The sequence below is a fragment of the Tachysurus vachellii genome, chromosome 13, assembly GCF_030014155.1.
Source record: "Tachysurus vachellii isolate PV-2020 chromosome 13, HZAU_Pvac_v1, whole genome shotgun sequence".
Classification (NCBI taxonomy): Eukaryota; Metazoa; Chordata; class Actinopteri; order Siluriformes; family Bagridae; genus Tachysurus; species Tachysurus vachellii.
Genome location: NC_083472.1, coordinates 4,165,226 through 4,182,087, shown reverse-complemented (window position 1 = coordinate 4,182,087; position 16,862 = coordinate 4,165,226). Strand labels below are relative to the sequence as shown.

The 16,862-nt window shown below is 41.6% G+C and overlaps 1 protein-coding gene across 2 annotated transcripts; it reads left to right on the top strand.

Moving 5' to 3' along the window:
- Positions 1–24: 24 nt before the first annotated feature.
- Positions 25–16,190, top strand: tcp11l1 (t-complex 11, testis-specific-like 1). Of its 2 annotated transcripts, XM_060884978.1 has the most exons (11): positions 25–208; positions 2,269–2,390; positions 4,617–4,794; positions 7,601–7,733; positions 7,814–7,934; positions 8,901–9,121; positions 9,882–10,018; positions 10,537–10,712; positions 12,601–12,782; positions 12,878–13,050; positions 14,424–16,190. In XM_060884978.1, exons 2-11 carry the CDS (start codon positions 2,301–2,303, stop codon positions 14,639–14,641), a joined length of 1,629 nt encoding a protein of 542 aa, XP_060740961.1. In that variant the 5' UTR covers positions 25–208; positions 2,269–2,300; the 3' UTR covers positions 14,642–16,190. The 2 variants fall into 2 exon arrangements, with proteins under 2 accessions (XP_060740961.1, XP_060740962.1); XM_060884979.1 differs by lacking the exon at positions 2,269–2,390 and having other exon boundaries at positions 26–208.
- Positions 16,191–16,862: the final 672 nt, after the last annotated feature.

Sequence of the window (16,862 nt, the reverse complement as noted above, 5' to 3'; positions counted from 1 at the left end):
AAACCAAGGCCAGGAGGCGGGGTTTGTCGGAATACGGGTAGGAAATGTTTATTTGTCCATCAGATTAATCGAGGATCCAAAGCAAGCGTTCCGTAGGTGGTGGTGCGCAGCCGAAGACTTTATTTTTATCCAACAAGTGGCAGAACGCGACCTACTGATCTAAGTACAGCGTTGACGCCTTTGAGTTTTTTTTATCAGTAAAAGTCAGGTAAGGTTGTTAGTTCTTTAAAAATGCTTCCTTTGCTTGTTTTGTCAATGAATCGCGTGACGTCAGCGAATTTAGGTGCGAAAAACAGCCGAGATAAATTCACTTACAAAAGCCTCAGTTTGTTCGGGGTGGGTGGGGGTGTTGTTATTATCTGCGTAGCTAGCCATGCCATGCTAAGCTAAGCTAAGCTAAGCTAAGCTAAGCCAAGCCAAGCAGCTAGGGTTTAAAAGGTTGACATTCGAAATGGGAGACTGGTCTGAATATAGTGCACTGTAACACTGTGTAGGGTTTAACAGCTGTTCTAAATAGCCCTAAATAGTGCACTAATGTAGGGTAGTGGTAGCTATTTAGGATTGAACCAGTGTCATGTCAGTACTAAGTAATTAGTTGAAGGGGCATTAAAAACAGACCACTTATCTGTTCTGGGTTTACATTGACTTTGTCAGACAGCTTCATGATTTTCCTGCTACAAACATCTTTATCCAGAGTGACTTACAATGTATTTCAGTTTATACACCTGAGGGTTAAGGGCCTTGCTCAGCTTGGTGGACCTAGGATTCAAACTCATGACCTTCCGGTCAGTAGTCCGACACCTTAACCACTAGGCTACCACATCCCAAACACTTGGTTTTCATGATTTTCCTGCTACAAATACACTCATAACTCAAGCGTATATGGATAATTTGATCTACATCTACAAGACAGCTGGAAAATTTGTGATTTCTTTTACAACGTTCTGTATTTTTGGACGTATTTGACCCGAATAAGATAAAATCTCCATCTAAGCTTGTAAACAAACGACGCAAGGACATTGTAGTTTTTTTTTTTTTAGATTTGTTTATTGAGCAAAATGATCCAAGAAGGAAATGTACATGAGAATTTGGGAGTATGAGTTAATTTAAATCAAGTGTTTTATTCAAGAGGGGTGTCAATGAGAGCCATGATTCAAGAACACAAGACTGGTGTCTTCACTGTCAAAGTCTGGTCTTTAGCACACAGGTTTATGGAAGTATGGCATGCCGCGATCAAACGAGATTCTTGAGGACCTAAAAAAAAGTTAGCAATGCTCACTAGGCTTGAAAAAGTTAGAAATACATTTTAAGCGTTTGGGTTCCACCTGTCCACTGTGGAATAGTCGTCCAGCAAAAATAGCGCCAAGGCCACGGTGAAAAGTATCACAGCAAGTCACTGAGAACCCCAGGGTATCATCAAGAACCTACAGTCCACTTTTACATTTAGTATTGTCAATATTCATGGGTCCAGTATAAGGAAATCAGTGAACAGGTACGGTGTGCATGGCAGGTGTCCGTTACTCCCCATAAAAGGGCAAAGTTTGTCGTCTAAAGTTTGCTAAAGATGACGTGGTGAGCCGGATGCCTACTGCAATCCAGGATCAATCCAGTATAGAAAATTTTGATTGAAGTACAAAGTGTTATGTTAAGTGCAATCGTGAAGCATGGGGGTGGCAGCATCATGGTTTGTTGCTACGGGTCTACGGAGGCTTTCCGTTATTGAGGGACCTACGATTTAGAATCAGAATCAGAAAGAAAAATTTGTTTTAGTGACAGTAGCTCCATAGTGTAACAGAATATAGACAATTTGTAAGTACAAATTCCTAGATTGTTCCAGCAAATTCTACAGAGTGTCAGGGTACGTGTACGAGCTGAAGATTAATCGTATGGGCGTCATGATGGACCAACATCACTGAGTGGAAGCATTTTTTTTTTTGTTGTTTTTAAAGTGGTATAAGCCAGAATTCCTCCAACCTGTTGTGCACAATTAATCACTATCTAGCAGTAATATTTTTTTTCAAGTTATCGCTGCTTGTCAGGTAGGTCACACCAGTTACCGTTACAGACAATGATATTTAACGTCGGATTGTTTAACTCAAGAAATAAATCGGAAAGCAGTATTTTTGCATTGCTATGTTTAATGTGGTTTTCTTTATCTAATTTCAACACTCAGATGAAGATCTGCTCTCTTTATAGGTTGAATGTATTTGTTGTTTTCTATTTAGTACTTGTTTTCTTTTTTATAATGCCACCAAATATGTTTTTCAGGTCGTTTTGGTAAATTGCGCCTTTGTTCGGAAATGATATTTCAAGAGGCTTTATGTTTTGCGTGTCTCGTCCCGAAGAGGCGGGTCTTGCTCTACAGTTGCAGCTCGTCAGCATCAAACAAGGTTCTTTAGTGTCTTTTTGCCTGTAGATCTCCCTGTTCCCTTTTCCAACTGCTGCTTGTTTGGAGATCAGTCGGTTGAAGGTGAACTTTGCTGTGTGACAGGAAGAAATATACATCGTTGAAATTTCTCCATCATTAGGAGTAAGATTGTTTAATCTGTCACTTAGATGCGTCAGATATCGAGACCCTGCAGCTTCAGTGATGCTCAAGCTCGAGAACGTTGTCCTCATTTAAGGTGAACAGGAGGTTATGAGAAATCCTTACAGTTAAAATCATCACTGATTAGAATCTTTTCTGCTTCCCATATGTAGTTAGTTTTCTAAGCTTCTGTTAAGCGTGTGTAGATCCGTCACAGGAGAAGGTAGGACTTTTCTCAAACACTGCTAGCTGTCGTCTAACTCAAATTCTTTAACACGTCGCCTTCATGTTTCAGAAGGAAATACTTTCCTTCATACAGAATCAGAATACAGAATACAGTTGTTTGTGTTGTGGCCTCAACAAATATGCATTAAGTCCTTAAGAAAATCCGTTTGGAAAATGAACATAAGTTTTAGGGCGCTTGTTTGTTTTTGAATATGCAAATTGTTTTATATAAACCATATGAGCCACTGTAGGCCATGGGGGCGGAGCTTCATGAACATGGGCTGGGATCATTCAAACATTGAACCACTCTAACCTAATTATGGAAGAGAACAAAAAAAAACTTCTTTTCTCACATTCTTAACGTGCCTTCGACGAGACTTCATGATGTCTCGGTCATTACTCGGTCCCAAACATCTAAAATCATGACTCCGATGTTTTCACGGTCACAATAATTAAATGAGCCCAAGCTCTGATTTCTCTGCATTTATCCACTGTGTCTTAGTTAAACGTTGCAAACGCCCTTCTTCTGACCGGGTTGCAGCGCAGGATACTGTCAGGTTGCCTGGTAACATGTAGATTAAATATCCTCGCGGGGTAAAAGGACGTTAAACAGTTTCGTTCCTGTGAGCCTTTACTCTGTTCTTTTTCTGGACCCCAGCATGCGACAGTTTAGGATCCCTGACAACAGCTGAGTACCAGTAACGGGGAAACAATACCATTTTGTGTTGGGGTTGTCCAGACAAACCATTCAGGTGCTTGCCAGCTGGTTAGTCTTTACTGCACTGACGCTACAAATCTGTAACTATTGTTTAACCAAGCATGTGGCTGCCAGTTCAAATCGTATTAGGTTTCCTTGTCACTTAAATCTTTAACGTTTACCACTACATGCCCCACTTTCGTAAAAAAAAACGTGTGTACAATTATTCACCAGGTGCCAGAAACGTCTTCTTTTTTCAGTGCGAAGGCTTGCCGTTACTGACGGTCGTATGATTCCTGGATCCTTACCAGAAAGTTGTACAGAAGAGTGTCAGTGTATCTGTCCATGAGCTGAAGCTTAACTGAAGCAAGATCACGGTCTCTAGCACACAAGGATGTCTACAGAGAAATGGTTAAACCAGAACAAACATCGTATTTTGGAACGGCCAATAGAAATGTGGTGGAAGGGTTCAGTTATTAGGAACCAGTCAGTTATTGGGTTTGTAATCATTGACTAAGGTTTATTAATGAAAGCAGTTGTGGTCTTGGAGAGCTAAAGTGATCGTTTAAAAGTTTAGGAAATACTCTCTCCACAGACAACGATGTTCCTCTAGATACAAATGTAGTTCAGATAGCTGAAGGAGGTCAAATCAGCATGAAGCACTCATGGGACAGTTAAAAAGAAAGTTCATTTAAACCGTTTGAATGGTTTTGGACTTACTCGATTTTCCAGCGCATTCATGTTGAATTCCAAATTCACCTCCCGGAAGCATAACATAAAGAAAATGGATGCGCAGTAACACAGGAAACAATGTCTGTGTTCACCTTGTAGAGGGACTTTATTTATTTATTTATTTATATTGTTTTGTTTTTATTTATTTTTTTGGAACGATTAAATAATTATTAGTTTATTTATTCATTAATTATTATTTTTTTCACTTTATTTTCTTTTTATTTTGGTTTGTGTGTGTAAATGTACTTGCTTACATTGCTGAATACATTTAGGAAGCAATTTTTGTTGTTGGAGATTTTCTACGTTCTCTCTACTTCCATCTATCTATCTATTTATTTATTAATTAACATTTGAATGATACAACAAAGGTGTGTTCATTTTTGTGTACGTGTTCCTGTGTGTACACTCTACACTCTGATCCCGGGTTTTGTCCAGTTCCCAGCTGGCTTGTGGAGGATGCCAAAGGAACCAAATGACCGATCAAATGAGGAGGGAAAGAAGGTCGACTCTAAAGGGTCAGAAGACTCCACAGTCCAGACAGACACATCAGAAGAGCTGCTGCGGAAAAGAATCCGAACGAACACGCCCAGTCCTCACCGACAGACTCCTCCGTGTAAGACAAGTGTAGTGTTTTCTCTGCGTTTCACTTTCTGTAACTGTGCTACTTATGCCTCAAACCCCTATATAACATATCTGACATCTACACACACACACGTACTGTACATGTTTATACATATCATTTATTCATGAATATTGAACACATTGTTATTATTTTTTCCGTGTTCGGTACTGAGCGTCTTTGTCGCGTCTCACTCCACGGTGGTGGTTAATATGAAACTCATATGAAGGTAGACACTCAGGACTTCAAGAATTTGTGGTGATTTTTTTTTATAGATTTTCATAACTAGCAGCAATATATTCATAGAAAAGTTCCTAAAAAAATAAAAATAGTTTTTTTTTTTACTTTTAAAGTAACCGGTGATATCAAACCCGTTCCTGCTCTCTAAGACGCCCCAAGTTCTTGTTCCTAAGCATCTAAAATAGATTTATCTTTAAGACAACAGTCCTGACTCGTTTTAGATCCGAACTCACAGCCATTTGTCTAATCTGATTTAAAATGTCTCATAAGTCGATTTCAATTCGGCTGAATGGAGCACCTTTGGGTTTGTTTTTTTTGCTCTGCATCCTTCTTTTTTTAGGCCATGCCATCATTTAAAGTGTTCTCTCCATCACAGCTCCACAGTCTCACAAGCCTACATATTTCTGTTTTTCTACATTTTCTTATTGTTAAAAACGGGGTGCACGATGTTTAAAAAATGCTTCAGAAAACTGAGTCGGGCCGACTAACAGAACAAACGTTTAGCCAATGAGCAGAAAGGGGCGTGTCTTGTCAATATGCGGCGGAGAGAGCGTTCAGTGCGCATGTGTGACATTAGCCGAAAGCGGTTGAAACATTGACATGGTGGATAAAAACGAAAAGCTAAAAAAAAGCCTTACGATGAGGCAAGAAGCAATTTTGTATTACCATAGTATTACTCATCGAGTTCATTTATTGATAAAAATATCCCCTCGGCCAGCTGCCCCAGCAGGTTCCGCCATAATATTTGCCTGGGTTACGTATGTACAGTTGTGTTCAAAATTATTCAACCCCCACTGAAATTGATTGTTTTGGTCGGTTTGACATTGATTATGATCATTCAGTCATCCTGCTTACAATTAAATCAAAGAGGCACATGTAGGTCAGACAAATATAACATAACATTTATAATGAAATAACCACAAATGTCTTTTCTGAGCTCACATCATTATCAGTTTTATTCAACCCCCAAGTGACATTCAATCTTAGTACTTAGTACAACATCCTTTTACAGTTATAACAGCTTTTAAACGTGAAGCATAGCTTGACACAAGTGTCTTGCAGCGATCTACGGGTATTTTCGCCCATTCATCATGGGCAAAAGCCTCCAGTTCAGTCACATTCTTAGGCTTGCGCACTGCAACTGCTTTCTTTAAGTCCCACCAGAGGTTCTCAATCGGATTTAAGTCTGGTGACTGCGATGGCCACTTCAAAATGTTCCAGCCTTTAATCTGCAACCATGCTCTAGTGGACTTGGAGGTATGCTTGGGATCATTGTCCTGTTGAAAGGTCCAACGTCTTCCAAGCCTCAGGTTTGTGACGGACTGCATCACATTGTCATCCAATATCTTCTGGTACTGAAGAGAATTCATGGTACCTTGCACACGCTGAAGCTTCCCAGTACCTGCAGAAGCAAAACAGCCCCAAAGCATGATTGACCCCCCGCCATGCTTCACAGTAGGCAAGGTGTTCTTTTCTTGTTCTTCCTCCTCCAAACATAGCGTTGATCCATGGGCCCAAACAGTTCTAATTTTGTTTCATCAGTCCACAGAACACTATCCCAAAACTTCTGTGGTTTGTCCACATGACTTTTGGCATACTGCAGTCGACTCTTCTTATTCTTTGGGGACAGCAAGGGGGTGCGCCTGGGAGTTCTGGCATGGAGGCCTTCATTACGCAGGGTGCGCCGTATTGTCTGAGCAGAAACTTCAGTACCCACATCTGACAAATCTTTTCTCAGTTCCTCAGCAGTCACACGGGGACTTTTCTCCACTCTACGCTTCAGGTAGCGCACAGCAGTCGAAGTCAGCATCTTCTTTCTGCCACGACCAGGTAGCGTTTCAACAGTGCCCTTTGCCTTGAATTTGCGAATGATGCTTCCTATGGTGTCTCTTGGTATGTTTAACATCTTTGCAATCTTCTTATAGCCATTGCCCTTCCTGTGAAGAGTAATCACCTGTTCTCTTGTCTTCCTGGACCATTCTCTTGACCTCACCATGTTTGTAACCACACCAGTAAATGTCTAGAAGGAGCTGAGTATCACAGTCATTTTAAAGCTGCCTAATTGGTGCTTATTAGGCTTTATTGCTGCTCCCTGATATCCACAGGTGTTTTCAATACCTGATTGAAAACACTTCATTGAACCTCTGTTCTTCAGAGTGGTAGTCTTTAAGGGGTTGAATAATTATGTCAATGAAGAATTCACAAAAGAAACATTTACTACTGTATTACAAAACTAATTGATGTCATTTTAGTTGCATATGGTTCTTTAAGAAGTCCTTGTAGGATTTCATTCTGAATACAATTACAAATGTACACTAAATTCCCTAAAACCATTTACAGCATTGGGGGTTGAATAATTTTGAACACAACTGTATGTGTGGGGCGGAGCTATCAAAACAGGGGTGACACCCATTTGGGTTATGGGCGTGTTTGTTTTGGTGATTTCAAATGTCAACATTGGCTTTCAGACATCGTGCACCGCACCTTTAACTGCAAATAGATTTATCCCATGTATACAGTATATTTTTAACAGAAGATGTGTGCATTCTGATCTTCACAGCCAGCCCGTCCAAGTTTGTCACCGTAGAGGAGCTGATGGAGACGGCTAAAGGCGTGACTAACATGGCGCTGGCTCATGAGATCGTAGTGAACGGCGGCTTTAAAATCAAACCCCCCGAGCCTCCTGAGGGAAGGTAAAGTCATTAGAAATCTCAATCATCCCACAAGTTAACTAACAAAGCTTTAAAGTTCTTTTTTTTTTTTTTTTTGGCAGTTTAGAGAAGCAGGTTAAGGAAATTGTGCACAAGGCATTCTGGGATTGTCTTGAATCCCAGCTGAACGACGATCCGCCCGTCTACGAGCATGCGATCAAACTGGTCGGGGAAATTAAAGAGGTAAGCTATGTCTAAACTTTAGAGGCAGCGTGATTAGTGGTGCAAAGTCTCACACGCTGGATATTCAAATGTTGTACAGCATCCACAAAACAAACGAGTTCCTGATATAGCAGCTACATAGCAATTTCAACACCAGTCTTTCTTTTCGTTCTTCCTTGAAGTTAAAATAAATTAGTTTAAAAAAGGTGTAAAGCACAAACTCCTTCATCCAGAAAACGTATACACTTTTTTTTTTTTTTAAACCACTGACACACTGATGACCCCTTTATACAAATGTTAAATAAACAACGCTAACAGAAAACGTCAGCATCTCAACAATTACCCATTTGTTTGTTTTTTTAACTGTTTATATTTAAATATATTTATATTCATTCTTGTTTAAGCCCCTGTAAATGAGCAGCTGTTCTGGAAATGATGATGTATTAAAATGAGTGTGGAAAAGTAAGCAAGGTCTCCTGACCAATCAGATTTCAGAATTCAGCAGAACTGTTATAATGTTAGCTAACATTAATGTTGTTGTTTTTTTTCATGGAAAAATTATCATGAAAATTGTAATAAAAAAAAAACCTTGTACGATTTAGGATTGCATTTAGTGATTATTATTATTGTTGTTGTTGTTTATTTTTAATGCTGCATGACTATTGTCTGATGCAAACAAACAGCTTATGCAGACAATATAATAAATGATGCATCAGCATTCAATGTATTAAATTTAGCTTTAAATGAAAACAAAGAATTGTTACTGACTGTCTAAATTTAATGCCAATATATCAAATGATCTCAAACTGTTTGCAATGTAACTTCTGTAAATATTCAAATGTATAAGCACGTCTGATTCTATGGAATTTGGCTCGTTCCCACGATTAAATAAAGGTCACAATAAAGGTCTTATTGTCTGTATATGATTTTGTATTTTATTTATTTTATTTTGGGCAAATGCAATTCGATTCTAATTGTCCTCTTTAGACGCTGCTGTCTTTCCTGATGCCGTACCAGACACGTCTGAAAGGACAGATCGAGGAGGCGCTGGACCTGTCACTCATCCAACAGCAGGCGGAGAACGGAGCACTGGACATCGGCAAGGTGGCTCAGTTCATCATCAACACCATGGGCGCTTTCTGCGCACCATCTAGGGACAGTGAAGTCCGTAAGCTCTGGGACATCACGGACATCGTCCTTCTTTTTAGGTGAGGGAAGGGCCAGTGCTTATTCTAATGACCAAGTAAACACAAGTCTCTCCATTCAAAAACTTAATTTTGGTATTTGTATAATTTGCTCCTGGGTGTTTTCTCTCTCTTGTCTTTTCCTCTCTTTTTTTTTTTTTTGCCCTTGTGCATCTCAGGGCATCTTAGGGCATGCCCTTGTGCGTCTTAAAAAGGCCAAAAATGTTTGGCCGTACTCCGTATTAAAGGTGGGGTCTCCGTTGTTTGAGAAATGCTTCAGAAACCTGAGTCGGGCCGACAAACAAAACAAAAATCAAAACAAACGTGTAGCCAATGAGCAGAAAGGGGCGGGTCTTGTCAATATGGGCGGAGAGAGTGTTCAGAGCGGTTTTAACATTGACATGGAGGATAAAAACAAAGAAAGAAAGCGAAGAAAGTCTTACGATAAGACAAGAAGTAGGACGTGTTAATATAGGATCAGCTTTCCAGCGCTGGAGAGAACTGAAGGAGCAGGAAGTTGGTCACATATACACAGATTGGAGTTTCCTGAGTCAATAACTCCTGAGCTAAACACTGTTACTACACAAATAACACCTCTTTTCTATCGTAGTAATGTAGAGACGCAGCTACAACCGTGTTTTGTGTAGTAACAGCGTTTAGCTCAGGAGTTATTGACTCGGGAAACTCCAATCTGTGAATATGTGGCCAAGTTTATTTAAGACACCGAGGCGCTTTTTTCCTTCTCGATAGGTGAGTAACGTTGGGTTTGCTTTGTTTCTCGCAGGTCTATTTTTGCAGTGTTGGACAAAATGAAGATTGACATGGCCAACTTTGCTGTCAGCAGTCTCCGGCCTCACCTGCTGCAGCATTCGGTGGAGTACGAGAGGAACAAGTTTCAGGAGTTACTCAACAAACAACCTTGTGAGAGACTTTTACTGATTTTTATACTACGTCAACAAATCACCCGAGTGTTTTGGGGAAACGTTAGGAAAACGGTACGGACTCGTAAACAGAATTCTAACCATCGATACGGTGAGGTTTTTCAGCCAGGAGATATTTATTTAGCATTTTGGGAAGGAGTCTCCAGTTTCAGAGATCTAGAACAGTCAATCTTGATTATATTTCCTCCTTATTTGCTTCTAGAGAGAATAAAGTAAGGCTGGAGAGGGATCGATTGTTTATAGCTGCGATAACAAAACCTCGCTTGATTCAAGGCCGTTTCACAACATTAAATGTAACTAGAAACGGATAAAGAAAAATACTTCATGATAAACACAAAATACAAAGACTTCCAGCTGCTCTCAGTAACTCTGGCCCATTTTCCTTAAATATAATTAATTGATTATTCAAAAAGATTTGAAAAGATGATCTTACAGGACAGCGGAGCTCTGAGAGTCCTGTTTGTTTGCTGGTTACTAATCACGTGCACACGTTTTCAGCTGCTCTGGACTTCACTCAGAAATGGCTGCAGGAGTCGGCGGACTCGGTGCTCCGATGTGCTGAAGGTGGCGCTACAAGCTCGCCCGGGACCTCCTCACAGCTGCTGCTCAACGTGCACAACCATGCTTATTTACGACTGCTGCACTGGGAACACGGCATGGACACATTCCCAGAGGTGGGCTAAGAGCTTCTGACATCTCTGTTAATCCTGAAGAACTGGGTTAACGGCATTAATCACACACACACTCCAACACACACACGTACACTCCAACACACACACACACGCACACTCCAACACACACGTACACTCCAACACACACACGTACACTCCAACACACACGCACACTCCAACACACACACACACGTACACTCCAACACACACACACGCACACTCCAACACACACACACGCACACTCCAACACACACACATGCACACTCCAACACACACACATGCACACTCCAACACACACACACACGCACACTCCAACACACACACACACGCACACTCCAACACACGCACACTCCAACACACACGCACCCACTCTCACACACTCGCACAAGCCAACACACACACGCACACGCCAACACACACACACGCACACTCCAACACACACACACACGCACACTCCAACACACACACACGCACACTCCAACACGCACACTCCAACACACACACACACACGCACACTCCAACACACACACGCACACACTCTCACACACTCACACAAGCCAACACACACACGCACACGCCAACACACACACACACACACACACTCCAACACACACACGCACACTCCAACACACACACGCACACACACTCCAACACACACACGCACACACACTCCAACGCACACACGCACACACACTCCAACACACACACACGCACACACTCTCACACACTCGCACAAGCCAACACACACACGCACACGCCAACACACACACACGCACACTCCAACACACACACACGCACACTCCAACACACACACACGCACACTCCAACACACACACACGCACACTCCAACACACACACACGCACACTCCAACACACACACACGCACACTCCAACACACACACACGCACACTCTCACACACTCACACAAGCCAACACACACACGCACACGCCAACACACACACACACACACACTCCAACACACACACGCACACTCCAACACACACACACACACACACTCCAACGCACACACGCACACACACTCCAACACACACACACGCACACTCCAACACACACACACGCACACTCCAACACACACGCACACACTCGCACAAGCCAACACACACACGCACACGCCAACACACACACACGCACACTCCAACACACACACACGCACACTCCAACACACACACACGCACACTCCAACACACACACACGCACACTCCAACACACACACACGCACACTCCAACACACACACACGCACACGCCAACACACACGCACGCACACGCCAACACACACGCACGCACACACCAACACACACACGCACACACACTCCAACACACACACGCACACACTCTCCAACACACACACACTCTCCAACACACACGCACGCACACTCCAACACACACACGCACTCACACTCCAACACACACACACGCACACTCAAACACACACTCTTCGATAGTTGATGTATGTGTTCATCTGTCTGTACATCAGTCTCTGAGTCTTATTTGTCTGTTTATCCGACAGTCGCTGTTTGTCGCAATCTATCTTTATCTATCTGTCTGTCTGAGCATCTATTTGTCTTCCCTTCCATTTCTTTCACTTTTTTTTCTTTCTTCTCCTATTCCTTCCACCTGTCTCTGACTCTACATATCTATCTATTCATTTGTCTGTTTCTTTTATATCTTTCTCTCTGCCCGCCCTCCTCCCTCGCTCGTATCCTTTTTTTTTATCTGGTTTTATCTATCTACCTTTCCTTCTCTTCACTTCCTTTCCAACCTCTTCTCCACTAATCCCCCCATTCTTTTTCTGCTGTCAGATCATCTCAATATAATCTCTCTCTCTCTCTCTCTCTCTCTCTCTCTCTCTCTCTCTCTCTCTCTCGGTAGACAGTGCTGATGGATCGTGGCAGGTTTCTGGAGATGCAGTTAGAGCTGGAGCGCCTGACGTTGGTGGCGTCTGTGCTGCTGATCGTATATAACAGCGCGGGGGAGGCGATCTCCGGGCTGCCAGGGCTCATCGACACGCTGAAGAACACAGTCAGGATCCTGCTGGCTGACATGCATTCACCGTAAGCATCACTCTGCTCTTTGGGGATCACATATCCTCTGCTTCTCTCCCTGCACATGTACAAGACCAATCACTCTCTCACCGTGTCTTTCCCAGGTCTTTCAAAACAGACGAGACGTTCACGGCTATCGGGGAGAAGCTGTGTTTGGAGCTGGGGGAATGTCTGACTCAGCACGGCTTCTCTCCTTTTCAACCAGACCGACAGAACGCTCTGAAAGGCCAGATCGCAGCCGTCAAGTCCCAAGATAACCCCATCCGTAAACTCGTCGGTAATGACTTTTGTTACTTTAGAAGAACCTTCGTACCTTATAACAGGTTTACTATCGACAAGAATTAATTGTTCACTCCAGTGTGTTTTCAGCTGCTTCAGCGGTCAGAGCTACAGGAGAATTTGTCAGGAGAATGAGATCTTTTTTTTTTAAACATAAAAGCCATAGAGATCATTCATAATTTCTCAGGCACATCCTAATTTCCAGCCCTCGTTCATTGTACAAGCTACATTATTGTTCCAGATATTTAATCTAGAGCCATTTAACGTAGTGCAGCAGAATATGACACGCTGCTTAATATTTTGCTCATAATTCGTCTAATGGCTTAAACTGAGTAAAGAGGACTTAAAGGTGGGGTCTACGTTGTTTGAAAGCCAATGTTGTCATATGAAATCACCAAAACAAACACGCCCCTAACCAAATGGGTCCCACCCCTGTATTGATAGCTCCGCCCACACACACATGCGTAACCCAGGCAACTAATGGAAAGAAATGTGTCTATCATAGCTGAAGTGAAGAACAATACGATTGCAGATAAACAAACAAGCAAAAATGACACATAAGCATAATCATGTAAAGGACAAAGGCATATATTAGTTCTGTGTAACAAAGTAAAACCAACGTTACTCACCTATCGAGAAGGAAAAAAGCCCCTCGGGGTCTTAAGTAAAGTTGAATTTCCCGAGTCAATAACTCCTGAGCTAAACGCTGTTACTACACAAAACACGGTTGTAGCTGCGTCTCTACATTACTACGATAGAAAAGAGGTGTTGTTTGTGTAGTAACAGTGTTTATCTCAGGAGTTATTGACTCAGGAAACTCCAATCTGTGAATATGTGCCAACTTCCTGCTCCTTCAGTTCTCTCCAGCGCTGGAAAGCTGATCCTATATTAACACGTCCTACTTCTTGTCTTATCGTAAGCCTTTCTTCGCTTTCTTTCTGTTTTTATCCTCCATGTTAAAACCGCTTTTCTGCTAATGTCACACATGCGCACTGAACACTCTCTCCGCCCATATTGACAAGACCCGCCTCTTTATGCTCATTGGATACACGTTAGTTTTGTATTTGTTTTGTTTGGCGGCCCGACTCAGTTTTCTGAAGCATTTCTCAAACAACGGAGACCCCACCTTTAAATGTAAATGTTTTTAGTGCTTAATTCTGACCATGTACAATTTTATTGGCCAAAGTAATACTAGCGCTTTTAAATTAACATCAGCATGACATCATTTTTGTCTTGGGTGATTTAACCTGTAAGGAGACTAAACACTTTAAGGTTAATTTTGCGTAATCCATGTGGGTGTGTAATCCAATTTAGAAATGACAGATTCTCATCCGTAGCCTTCACACTGAGCTCTTCAACTGTAATACACAGATTCTCGGATTCAGTCCTTCCTCCTGGGCATCTTGGAAACGGGTCCTCAAAAGAGCCCACCAGCGGTTCCCGGAGGTCTGGTTCCCATCAGCAAAGAGCTGGAGGAAGTCGGGATTAAACTGAGCCACCTGGTGAACTTCAACAAGCTCGTGTACTCACCGTTCTACCAGAAACTCCTACAGGACGTGGTTCAGGCCGGGGGAAGCGCAGCCACTTAGGCAGCATCGAACAAAATGGACGAGGAAAACAAACCAGGCAGCCTTCCGTAGGGTCCTAAGAACGACTGGGTTAATGGATTTACAGATTTTTCTCCCCAAAGCTCACCTGCTGTCAATGCTAGCAAAGAATTTCTACCACTGATTATATATTGATTTATGATGTATTTCTTGCCGTTATATTATCACGGATCAGTCAGTCGAGCTTCAAGAATTGGTATTTAGGGGAAAAAAGTATACGCTTATAACTTATTTTGCATTCTTGCTTTTTGTTCTGTGCCAGGTGAAGGTGTGGAGGGTGGGTAGTGTTTTTTAATGTATAGATGGCATCAGGAGATCATAATAAATCTGTTATTAAAAAGTCACCGACTGACGTCTGTCCTGAGATAGCACGTAGCGTCGGACAGACCTGCGAATGTTTCGATTTAGAAAAGCAACCGGGAAACTGAGAATACGCTAGATCTTTTTTCATAGCCACAAAACGCTGAACCCGTAGCAGCCATCATACATATAATCAAACGAGCGAGGGAGAAATTAGTGATTACAGGAAACCAAGAAGGCAGAGGAATATTGCTAAATATTACACTTCAATCCGGGAACCTTTTAGAGTCTCTAAATATAATATAGTAAGTCTTGGGTGTTAAGTTGCAAAATACATGACCAGGATTTTAGTATCTCATGAAATCCGTAATAATTTGTGGCTCTATTACAAAACCGCAGCTGACTATAAAGGAGAATATATCTGTCTATCTATCTATCTATCTGGGTTGTTTACTAAGCCCCTCACACACACTTTTGTTACAACAGTTTCGGTGGTACATTATTAGATTCTTAATCAAACTCACCCACATGACATCCTCGTGTATGACCCGAGAAAGCTGCCTTCTTTCTAATATTATTAATATATTGTTTTGAGTGTGTGATGGTGTAAAGGTGTACAGAATCTGACTGGTGCCTTACTCAGTGGAGGGCTGGCCTCGGTTAAATGTGCCCTGCTCTCTTTCCCTGTTTAGCTTTTTTTTTTTTTTTTCCCATGCTGGCTGTAATTGTTCCACATTTCCAAAAAAAAAAGAGACCCTTGTAATCTTTTTAAACTGCTTCATTTTCCTTTTCTGGAGAACTTTTTTCCGCATGTTTTACAAAGACATGGTTTTCACGTTGAGTTTTGTGTCTCTGTCCTACACTGTTACGATGCAGTATTTAAAGCGAGAGAATTCTTCTTTAACAACTTTTAACAATAGAAAACGGACTTCAACACACGTTCGACGCTCGTCTCTTTGTGATGTAAATTCTGTCTCCTCAGAGTAATTAGGATTCGGTAGAATTTAAGACGGGGCCAAGACGTTAAAGGCGATGGTGTATTTGAACTGTTCCTGTAGCATCATTTTACCAAACTGTGTTCACGAGACACGTTTTGCAACAGAGGCCGAGTCTATTCGCAGTCGCATGCTGTATAGATGTTTCTGCTTATCATCACTGTGTGCCATAAACGTGTCAGAAATTCACATCTTTAACCCAACAGCTTTCCTTTAATAAACAGGACTGCAACCAAGCTTGTGTATCACTACTTTCTTACTCAGTTACTATACAAACAAAAGCATTCCTCAAGCTGCCGTGCTGTTATTCAGAGCTTCAGTAGCATCAGTACAGAGCAAAACACTTAAGGGAGAGCGGTTATAGAAAAACAATCAAAAGAAAATTTCCAATAAGACGTTTTTTTTTATTATTATTAATGAACATGCCATGATTTGTATCCATCTACAGCTAAGATAAAGAGGAAGTCACTTCCTGTTGTGACTTACATTACAACAGCTATAAACTGTAGTTCCTAATTCCCTTATCCAGTGGCTGGGGGGGCGGAAGGGGGTTTATAACTACTATAAAGTACTTTCCACAACATTAACAGAACTATAAACAGATGAAAAAGAAAAAAAAAATTCAAATCACCTTGTTAATTCTTTTTCTGTAATAGAAGTCATTGTGTTATTTTTCCATATTTTCAATACGGTTGCATGATATAATTAAATGTATCTTAATTATATTTTATATCACCGCTGTGCTACCTAACAATGCCAGTAGATGGCAGTAACGCACTACACAGTATTACTACTCACGCTGGTTATAAAAACCACCCGCATTCCGACAGAACTAATAATAGTTTGCTGTTAATCTTCACTTAATTATCAGCAACCTCATCTTTAACGATGACCACTTCTACATAAAG